The sequence below is a fragment of the Phoxinus phoxinus genome, assembly GCF_949152265.1.
Source record: "Phoxinus phoxinus genome assembly, chromosome: 20".
NCBI classification, from domain to species: domain Eukaryota; kingdom Metazoa; phylum Chordata; class Actinopteri; order Cypriniformes; family Leuciscidae; genus Phoxinus; species Phoxinus phoxinus.
The window spans coordinates 29732241-29742480 of NC_136895.1; the positions used below are offsets into that span (position 1 = coordinate 29732241).

The window sequence follows — 10240 nt, forward strand, 5'->3', positions numbered from 1 at the left end:
TTGAACTCGACTGTGACCGTGAGTGTCCCGCGAGACATAAACATCGGTTATCGCCATCAAGTGGTCGGGAGTGTGCTAACGCTTCAGATTCAAATATTGAGTGGAAGTTACACGGTTGTGAAGTGTCTGAAAAAATAGTTCCACTATAGCAAAATAAACGGATTGGAATCATATATTGCGACGATATATTGTTTATAATCATCAACGAACACCACTAACCACTCGGTGAGTTTAACAGTTTTGTAAACGAACATTATTGGCTGTTTTAATGACATTTTCGGACATGACCATTGACTCCAATGTTAAATGGGTCCATGGCCAATTCTATTATAGTCAAAAACTCGAGAGAGGAACCATTGTCAAAAAAATGTTGTCCACCACTCTTGTTCATCCAAAACAAACTACAATATAGACTCAAGGTGTTAAATACCGGAATTATCCTTTAATGAGAGAATTGTCGTTTGTGGCTGAACTAATAACCTTTTTACATAACACTGGGCAAATCTATCAAATAGATTTTTTTTTAAATATTGCTGTTTATATTTTATTTCTTTTACATGTTTTTTTTATTTATTTACAGAATTTCACCTAATAACTATGGTGGTGGTGGGTATACTGATGGGAGTATTCATAGTCCTGGTTATTGGAATCTTAATGTACAAAGTAAGTATATGTTTATAAGTCTTTTTTTCTACTCTTGAATTTCTCATTTAAGTGGTTTCATCAGCTGTAGGATGATGGGAATGTCCTCAGCAATCACACAAGCATTCAAAAGTTTGGATTTACACAGACATTTCAATGTGTTTGACAGAAATCCCACCAAGGTGGAATTAAACAGAGCTAACGCTTCACTAATATTGAAAATCACTATTATTTATTAATGTTATTAAACTGCACAGCCTCATCATCAATAGCCATCACTATCAAATTTACATGTTTTTGAATTCTAGTCTAAACTGACTCCAAAACATCTTCAAATGTCAAGAAATTAGACATATTGTAAAATCGGCCAATCACTAGATGCATAATCCAGTTTTCAGCTGAATTTACATGGACCACAATTGTCCAGTCTTATTCAGACTAGTCTAAATGTAAGGAGTCTCATCTAACCATGTCAATTAGGCATTTGATGCAACTAACAACAATTATGAAGAGCTGCATTTAAGTTTTAAAAGCTATATTTACAACAACAACAAAAATGGTCAAAGCCAATTGTTTATCTTTATGCAACATTTTAGAGTAAGAGATTGTTTGCTGAATTTGCTGTTCAATTGTATAATTTCAAAAGTAAATTGGGATTTGGAACTGGTCCAATGTTGTTTCAGTGGTCATACAAATCATATAATTCAAAATATCCTAATTTAATTAAGCATTACTTTGCAGAAACTAAAGCATGAGTCGATACCCAGTGAAAGCGAAGGGCAGAACGTAATTGATAAAGGTCTTTGAAGAGTTTCCTCCAGTCGTCTGCACGCTCTCCAGATTTCAGTCCGGTTGGGAATCTTCAGATCAGATATTTCCATCATGCTTGTGTGACCAAACCACGTTTCAGTGTTGAATAATATTCATGAGTATGGACGCCATGGAAATGATTTCCCAAACAAGATATGACAAAACCAATCAAACAAAGAAAAATAACATATGTGTGGCGTTGAGTCTATAAAAACACAATGTAGGCGCATTGATGTATAAGTGCAAATGCAAATCGGCTAAAAACTTCCAGAGACTGTCTGGATATGAAACATGTGTTAATATCAGGTGTAATGGGTGCCTTAGATGTCCTGCTGTGTGTGATTTTGTCTTTCACCTCTAACCTTTGTATATATTTTAAATGAAAATGACACTTTTTTTGAAAATATTTTCAAGTTGTAAGTTCACTGATTACTAATAGTTTTACAGCTATAGCTTTTGTGAGTTTCAAACGGAACAAAAATAAACAATGAAACATTTAAGAACATGTTCAGTTCTACTTTTTTTTCAACAAAGTTGGTGTGCGTTGTGGTAGATATTTCCCCTATGCAGACAAACAGACTTCAACAAATGTCCTCTAAATGCTTTAATCGTGGCCGGGAGTTCTCGAGCAATACTCAGAGAATCTCCCAAGAAGAAAGCAAGGCCAGAGGATCTCAGACAAATTTAATTGAGTATCCACCTGGAAACACAGACACAACAGTTTTTATAGAATAGAGAGGTATGCCATATATGGCATGAATTTGATTGGTTCTTCATATGCAAACCTCTTCTGTTACTAGGTAAAGCAAACTTTGTTTTAATGATTACTTCATAGTAAATCACAAGATTCTGACTTCTGACTGTCATTTGTCTAGTTTCATTTCCCATATTTGTTATTTAAACACACACACGGACACATTCAAAGTCACAAGTTTTCCCCAAAGAGTTTGGAAACATTTAGAAGCATATGAATGTTGTTTCTGCAAGAAAAACAAATGTTTGTTGATTAATTTAAAAATCCATAACAGTGCTCTGAAGTGAGCATCCCTATGCCCTACTCCCTTCGAAGGGAAATGCTCTTGAAGTGGGGACTTTGGAGTGAGCAGGGCACTTGGTGAAGGGAGCAACGAAAGACAACGTAATTTCCTCATTATTTTCACCTGGTATGTTCCCATGACAACACAGCACGGCGTCCATCAGCTGAATAGCTCTTCTTACGACAGAAATGCAAGTAAATATACATTTTAAACAAAAAAAGTGTGTGAGTGTATTTCTCTGCTCTCAACTTTAAAACTTAAAACTGCATTAAAGGTGCCATGTGTAAAAATTGAGGTAAAAATATCCCAAAAATGAGCTACACGCATCAAAAGAATGAGAAGAAATAAGGGCGATGATGTCATTAAAAAATGTCAAGTTATAATGCTGCAGAGATATCAACCTTAACCAACCTTACCACCAGAATGGTCTCCGTGTTCTGACCGCCGCACTGCGCGGGTTCGAGAAACTGAAACGGAGGTATCAGCGCGGCGCGCGCGCCCTCGTTGTCTGAATATTGCTGCTCGCTGACGGCAGCAGCCGGCTGTTTCACATTCAATGACTCGGTCGCTAAAGGACGGAGAACAATTTGTGGCGCGAACAGGTCATTTGTAGCCTACTGTATCTTTCAACAGTGTACATGTTTTTTACTATATTAGAGATGATCGGTTCACGTGCGCTGTCTGATGTTGACAGAATGCTGTCTGTCAAATTAATTTAATTCAAACAATGTGTATATACAACTCAAAATGTAATATGAACAAAACGAATATGAACATATTCACTGGTAAAGGTGAAGGGGAGTAGCTTGAAGATGTCATGTACATCACCCAACGTTCCTCTGGAGGCAAAACGTCCTCTATTAGGCTTCGGCTCTAGGGTTGTTGTTGTGAAGGTAGGGGCGGAGCATAGAGACTATGCCGTTTTCTCGTCTGTTACTCTAGAGTAGACCAATTCACTTTATGGAGGTATACTGCCCCCATCTGGTATGGAATGTGGAGTATGACTTGATTTTTTGCCAGACAATACACATGGCACCTTTAACTAACACATTTCTTACCTATGAAACTTATTTAAACATAACATGACAAAAATGTGTGAAATAAATCACGAACAAAACAAAACTTGAATTGCTCTGTTTGTAAGTTAACTCGAACGCCCCAGCCATCTAGCTTTAAAACGAATCATGAGTATTTACTGGGTCACATGACCATAAATGATCAAATTACTTCCTTGAAGTGACCACCGTTCCCTTCACTAGTGGCCTTGTGGAAGAGCCCTTCATGAAGGGATCCAGTTGTTTACTTTGGTTTGGACCACCGCTTCAGTGTGTCAGTGAAGAGACGAATAACCTCCTGTGAACATCCCTCACAAACATAGACATTACGTCAGTGACTGACAGAATGGGGGTTTCGCTAGAGAGCCCTATCACCTTATTAGAAAACGAGCCAATGCTATGGAAATGGGTCTGCGGGATTTGTATTGCAAACTCCGCCCCACCACGTGGTAGTGTTCATTTTATCACATATTTTTAATTTAGTTTTAGTCTTGTGCCAAATGTCCTTGTTAGTTTTAGCCATATTTAGTCATTCACATATCTTTTTTTGTTAGTCAAGTTTTAGTCGAATAAAAGTCTCGTCATTTTAGTCTAGTTTTTGAGATAATTTCTGATAACCATTTCAGTCAAATAGTGTTTCACACATCTCAAATATTGGTTAAATGTCATAATTACCTGACAAAATTGTTGAATGCAACTTTAAACGTGTCTGGTTTTCTGATTTAAGAGAAACATTCACAAATGATGAACTTGTTCTGAAGAGTATTTTATTTTGAACCAACACAATTCAAAAGCTGGGGGCCCAACAGACTCCGATTGACAAGTTACTAAGTTTTTTAAAACTGTTTGTGGTTACCTTGTGTCTCATTTTTTCTGTTCAGAGCAGAAATAAAATAAGTATACCCAGAAAAAATAAAAGAATAGGCCTACTGTACAGTAAGGTTTCAGCAGTTCTAAGCTCATCACATACAGACCTACTGCAACAGAAGACAAGAACTGGTTGTTGCAGCAGTTCTCTGATCACCAGTACAGAACCGAGAACTGTTTCTTTCGGACACATTCGATACACATTCTTATGCTCGGATTGTCTCAGGCAAGTCAGCAGTGACTGCGCACGCACGCTCGTAAGCTGCGCGCACTTGGCGACCGAGTCGATTTCCATACCGACAAAAGAGATCCTCTGCACAGGGGAGAGTTTGCTCTTTTCCCAGTTGACCCGAAGGCCCAATCGGGTGAGGTGACGGAGCACCATGTGTTCACAAACCTGGTGGCGAGAGTGAGATAGTTCAGGATGCGAACCCCGTGTTAGCGGAGTGGCACAAGGGCTGCCTCGACGACTTTCGTGATGACGTGAGGGGACAGGGCTAACCCGAATGGGAGAACCGTGTACTGGTATGCCCGCCCCTCGAAAGCAAACCGAAGAAACGGTCTGTGTTGAGGAAGAATTTGAGACATGAAAGTACGCGTCCTTCAGGTCGACCGCTGCAAACCAATCCAACGGACGAACACATTCGAAAATGCGTTTGGCTGTCAACATCTTGAATGGAAGCCTGTGAAGGGTTCGGTTCAAGACGCGCAGGTCCAGGATTGGTCGTAACCCACCTCTCTTCTTGGGTACAATGAAGTAGGGGCTGTAGAAGCCGGACCTCATCTCGGCTGGAGGGACAGTCTCGATCGCACCCCTCGCCAGTAGGGCGGCGACCTCCGCACGCATGACAGGGACATTGCCACCCACCAAGGTATAGCGGACTCCCCAGAAGCAGGGTGGAGACCGTGCGAACTGAATCGCATAGCCGAGCGAGCCAGTGGGACAGATTGGGGAGCTCTAACCAGGCTGACAAAAACTGTACCAGTGGGTCATAGGAACTACAGGCGTACCCACAATGCAGCGATGCGGAACGACCGGCCCAGACATGGGAGGCGTAGCATCCCGGTATGGGGGCGTGGTTGAGTTCTGTGTCCTGACAGAGGAGGTGCTGAAGATGCTTGTCCCGCTGAAGGCTTTTCGATGGTGGCGAAGAAGGCTTCAATGAAGTATCGCTGAAGGAGATATAATCTGATGTCTATGGCGAATTCGGCAGCTTATAAAGCTATAAGCCACGCCCATTCTGGTGGGTTCGGGTGCGCGCTAGGCGCCTAGCAACCTGATTGGAGCGCGCGCTCTGGCCACTTCACAATAGGTTCGTGCATTTGCTGCAGCACAGCCAATAGGCGAGCTAGACGCTCGCTGTATGTCTGCTGCAGCTACACTGCGTTTTGAAAGATTTTGCAAGAAAGATAACAAATTTACAAACAGGATGATACATTTTTTTTAATACATGTTGATTGATCACAGGTAATCATACATTTTTATGCTGTTCTGTTAAACCACAAGATCAACAAGTACTTTTCAATGAGAAATCATCAGACTGAGGAAACTTAAACTGATCATTCCAGAACACAGAAAGAAATATATACATATATTTACACAGTAAAAAAGGCACATGTATATATAGTACTTCCACATATAATTACACATATAAAATATGTGCGAGAAAATGTAGTCTGATAAAAATGGTGCAAATGGTATTGACTCATATCTTAATAACATTACTTTTTATTTAGAAGCAAATTTCAGCAAATTAAAAAATGTTACTTATTTTTTTGTAGTTAAATTAATTGAATCCATTGACAAAAAATTGTTTTTTAGTAAAGATTTGTTGACTTGGTTTTTAACAGAATGGGATTTTTAGTTCATATTTAAAAATATAAAAAAACACAATAAAGTAATATTGTTTAGACAATTATCATTTTAGAAAATATTTATATGTTTGATCATTTAGCAAAATCTAAAGCACCAAATGAGGAAAACAACAAAATACGCTTTTCCATAGTCGGGCCGAACGGTTCTAAGAACGGAAATAAATGATCATGGTTTTATTTCCGCTTGAGATTGTTCAAGCCGGAAACTGCACTGGTAGAAGAACTGCTTGTCTGTTGTCTGGCTATAGTTTCTCTGTAACTGGCCATTTGAGCGAAGTAAACACAATCATCCTCCGCGGTCGCTATTTACATCTCATAACGTCTGTAAACTCTTGCATTAGCAACGACTGACGCACTGTATATGTGTAAAGAGCTTGTTTTCAGCAACACAGTGGAGAATGAAGCCATGGCACGGAATTGAACGGTTATGCAAAGAGAACGGTGGAAAAACAGATAAAGTGATTCATTCTAAAAGAAATTATAATTTTCAAGATTAGAGATGGAAGAAAATGTAAAAGTATAAAGAAGATTATTTTATGCATGTCTAGTTGAATACTGATGGAAAAGAGTCTTTAAAGGTCTTTAGATGTTTCTTGAACTGTATTAAAGGACTCAGTTGTCGTCGGGTGGAGTTGGGAAGATCGGTCCACCAGTGAGGAACTGTGAAGTTCTGGAAAGAGGTTTTCTGCATCGCTGTGAGGGAACAATGAGGCGCCGCTCACTAACGAATCACTGTCTACTGAAGGGGACGGACATTCATTAGTGGGAGTGGGGAGAAGAGATTCCTGAGAGTCCTGAGACGGTGCCGGTTCTTGCGAGTGTTTAGTTTTGACATAGATGACCGTCTGCTTGTTGTCTGTGAAGAGAGATAAACAGGGGTGTGTCATGCTGTAATGAAATTCAAATAGCAGTGTCAAAGGATTCACATAATTACACACACACACACACACACACACACACACACACACACACACACACACACACACACACACACACACACACACGCACACACACACACACACACAATTCTTATAGGTTGATCATTTTAGAGAATAAAAACATGACAGAACTGATAAAACAGCATCAGGTTCACACACACTGCACTCTTCTTCAGTGTACCGCCACACACAGACACACATGAAGAACATTTGCACTTATGATGGGAATTATATTTCTCAACAGGTCATTAGTACTTACGAGCTTTGAGTTTCTTCCAGGGTTTCCAAAGTACAAACAGTCCGATCAGTCCGATCAGTCCAGCAATAACTGAGATAATGACTAGATCCAGATAGATGAGATATGAAGCATAAGATCCAGGTTCTAGAACACACAGAGAAACATGAACACAATATGCAATGAATATTGCAGAAACAACCTGAACAACAACAAAACAAACAAACCTAAAAACAACTACAGAAAAAAGTAAATTCTCACGTGTTTGCCCTCTAAAAGAAGTAAAATGTACTGGTAGAAAAATTAGCCAGGTTTCTTACTGTTGGTCTTCTTCACAGTCATATTCTTCTGGATTGTCTCAGTCAAACTCTTGTGCTCGACCACACAGCTGTACTCGTCCTCTCTCCATTCGTCTGGAAGGACATACAGGGTAAGTCTCCTCTGGAAGGTCCCGTCCTCATTTGGTAGTGTGTCTCCAGACTCCACCAAGTTACTAGAATGATTCAGAGCTTGTCCATTCTTCATCCATGAAATGCTTGTGTTTCTGAAGAGAAAGCCTGTGACGTGACATGTATAATAGTCTTGTTTCTTCTGCAGCAGAGACACTTTAGGATCTAGAAGTAAACACAGAACAGGGAACAAAACTGAGAATGGAGAAAGAAACACACACACTTTCTACTTATCACAGTTTAACAGTCTCTAATGTTGACCTGCATAGATTTATCAAGCTGTCTGTTAAAACATGTTTCTCTGGATCTGCACATGCAAGAAAGAAATTATCTATTGGTAACTCTGATACTGTACCTGTAGCTTTAGACAAATGTAAGAACTCCTTCAGCCAGTAAACACACTCATGTTTAAAGTATTGTTTCAGAAATCTAAGCTGTTCTCTGTCATTATTCCACTTCATCGCTGTGGGTATTCCCTGCGGTACATATGCGATGTATCTGTTCTCCTTCAGGTCCAGTGAGATGAAATCCTCTCCATCATAACCGTACTGATCAAACACTTGTGAGTCTTCAGTCTCATCATCCCACTCACAGCCATACATCCTCTGATACGTATGAAGACCTGAAAGAGAGAGAGAGGGATACTGTTCTTCTTTATGTCTTTTAATGTACAAGCTAATCTTTTGATGTTTATAAATGTAGTATAAGTGAGGGATGATACAAGACTCCTCCTCATCACCCTGTCGGGGTTTATTCTGCGATAACAACTGGCTGGATATACACTATCCTGCTTATTACTAGGGGTTGAACGACTTCAGATTTTTACAAATATTCATGCAATGAAAGTCGAGTCAGTTCCTACAGTTCCTAGCAAGCAGCTTTAAGCCTAGACTAAAGGCCTTTTTATGCTTCTCCGTCAACTCCACGCCGTAGCTACGCCGTCACTCCTACGGCGTCATGGCCGTTTTATGGTTCTGCGTCGGGTTGTGTTGCATCGCGGTGCATTTCACCGCCAGAACGCTAGGGGGGTGGGGGTGTGACCAATCACAGCCCTTGTGGTCTGCGTCGCCTCGACGCGTAGTTACAATTTTTTGGAGGTGCACGTCGAGCTACGGCGGAGGGGTTCGCGTCGACGCAGAAGGGTCTGCGCGGGTACGCCGTCGATATGACGCAGAAGCATATAAAGGCCTTAACGAACAACATGGACATTTAAGGGATATTATAATCATATCACTTTTTATACATCTTCTCACCACAATAATAACAGATACATGAAAATCATTATCTTATAATCCATGACAGTGTACAAAACAATTGTTTTAGCAACAAGACGAACACTTGAACAATATTAGCATAATCCTCCGGTTTCATTTTACAGTAAATAAAGTCGATAACGGAGACTGTGTTTGAATGAAACGAGAGCGAGCACGAATATCCTCATCACAAATACCTGGATGAGCGACATTATGTAGTGTTGATATTGACGAAGGAAATTATCTTGAATAACAGACCTCAGAATGTCACGACTTGTTTGTCATTTTCGACAGTCGTGTAATAAAGCATTTTAACTCACCATGTGACTGATTGAATTGTTGCATTAAAACACGAATGTTGTTTCTGTAGATCTGCTGTAGTTTTTCTCTGATCTCAATGTATTCCTTCCACATGTATGTAGATACAATCTTCTTCATCCAGTTCTGTTTGGGAATCAGCTTCTTTATGTTACTGTCATTATAATATATCTGTTGTCCATCCAGTGTCGTTACAGCAGAAAACTCTGGGATTCCTGCTATTGTCTGTCCATTTATTGCTGTGTAAGCGGTCTTGAAGCTGTGTAACTCTGGAAAAACATTGAACACACAATTAACATCACAAAAACACACCACCACAAAGCTCCACAAAAATGATTTCAGTGCAGCTTCAACAAAAGTCCTGCTTTTCAGCTTACAAAGGCTAAGCAAGCACTAAATCTGTTAACTTGTCCTATTAGCCTGGTTATTATAAACGATTTTTGAGAAAATTTGAAGATTTGAAACGTCTTATTTCCTGTCAGTTCAACACACGGAAGTAGCTGAACGCCTTGCTGACAGAGAACTCATCGTTTAAACGACTTTATGAAATGATTCTCACCTGAGTAAACCAAAGGGATGAAGATGAAGAACATCATGAACTTCTTCATTATGGATGAAAATCCATGTATTTGACCAATTCTTTAAGTATAGTCATCGAAGAGCGCTGTAAAAACACTTTAGCATTTGCTACATCTGAGTCAACAGGTAAAACCGGTTACTGAACTGACGTCACTGCAGCTCTAGAGGAACCGTCTCAATAC

The 10240-nt window shown here is 39.9% G+C and overlaps 2 protein-coding genes across 2 annotated transcripts in view; one reads left to right on the forward strand and one right to left on the reverse strand.

The window, feature by feature from the left end:
- The window catches only part of LOC306988243 (major histocompatibility complex class I-related gene protein-like), a gene marked incomplete at its 5' end in the record, with an annotated part of 3497 nt that extends 1547 nt beyond the window's left edge, over window positions 1-1950 (forward strand). The window contains 2 exons of the mRNA XM_079593049.1: window positions 581-663; window positions 1384-1950. Of these exons, the coding sequence (XP_079449175.1) occupies window positions 581-663; window positions 1384-1449 (149 nt within the window). The 3' untranslated portion in view covers window positions 1450-1950. The remainder of the gene's footprint in view (window positions 1-580; window positions 664-1383) is intronic.
- A 3881-nt stretch (window positions 1951-5831) lies between these two features.
- On the reverse strand, window positions 5832-10192 carry LOC306988870 (class I histocompatibility antigen, F10 alpha chain-like). The gene is made up of 6 exons (XM_079594045.1): window positions 10039-10192; window positions 9482-9748; window positions 8264-8530; window positions 7780-8073; window positions 7484-7606; window positions 5832-7142 (listed from the first exon to the last, which is right to left on the reverse strand). The coding sequence occupies exons 1-6, from the start codon at window positions 10085-10087 to the stop codon at window positions 6859-6861; spliced, it is 1284 nt and encodes a 427-aa protein (XP_079450171.1). The 5' UTR covers window positions 10088-10192; the 3' UTR covers window positions 5832-6858.
- Window positions 10193-10240: the final 48 nt, after the last annotated feature.

Excerpts from the sequence above, each read along its gene's own strand:
- LOC306988870 (XM_079594045.1), bottom strand. The coding sequence starts at position 10,087 with ATGAAGAAGTTCATGATGTTCTTCATCTTCATCCCTTTGGTTTACTCA. Across the intron at positions 7,607-7,779 it reads GACTGTGAAGAAGACCAACA|AACCTGGATCTTATGCTTCA; the intron begins GTAAGAAACCTG and ends TGTGTGTTCTAG. Across the intron at positions 7,143-7,483 it reads CTGGAAGAAACTCAAAGCTC|ACAACAAGCAGACGGTCATC; the intron begins GTAAGTACTAAT and ends CTCTCTTCACAG.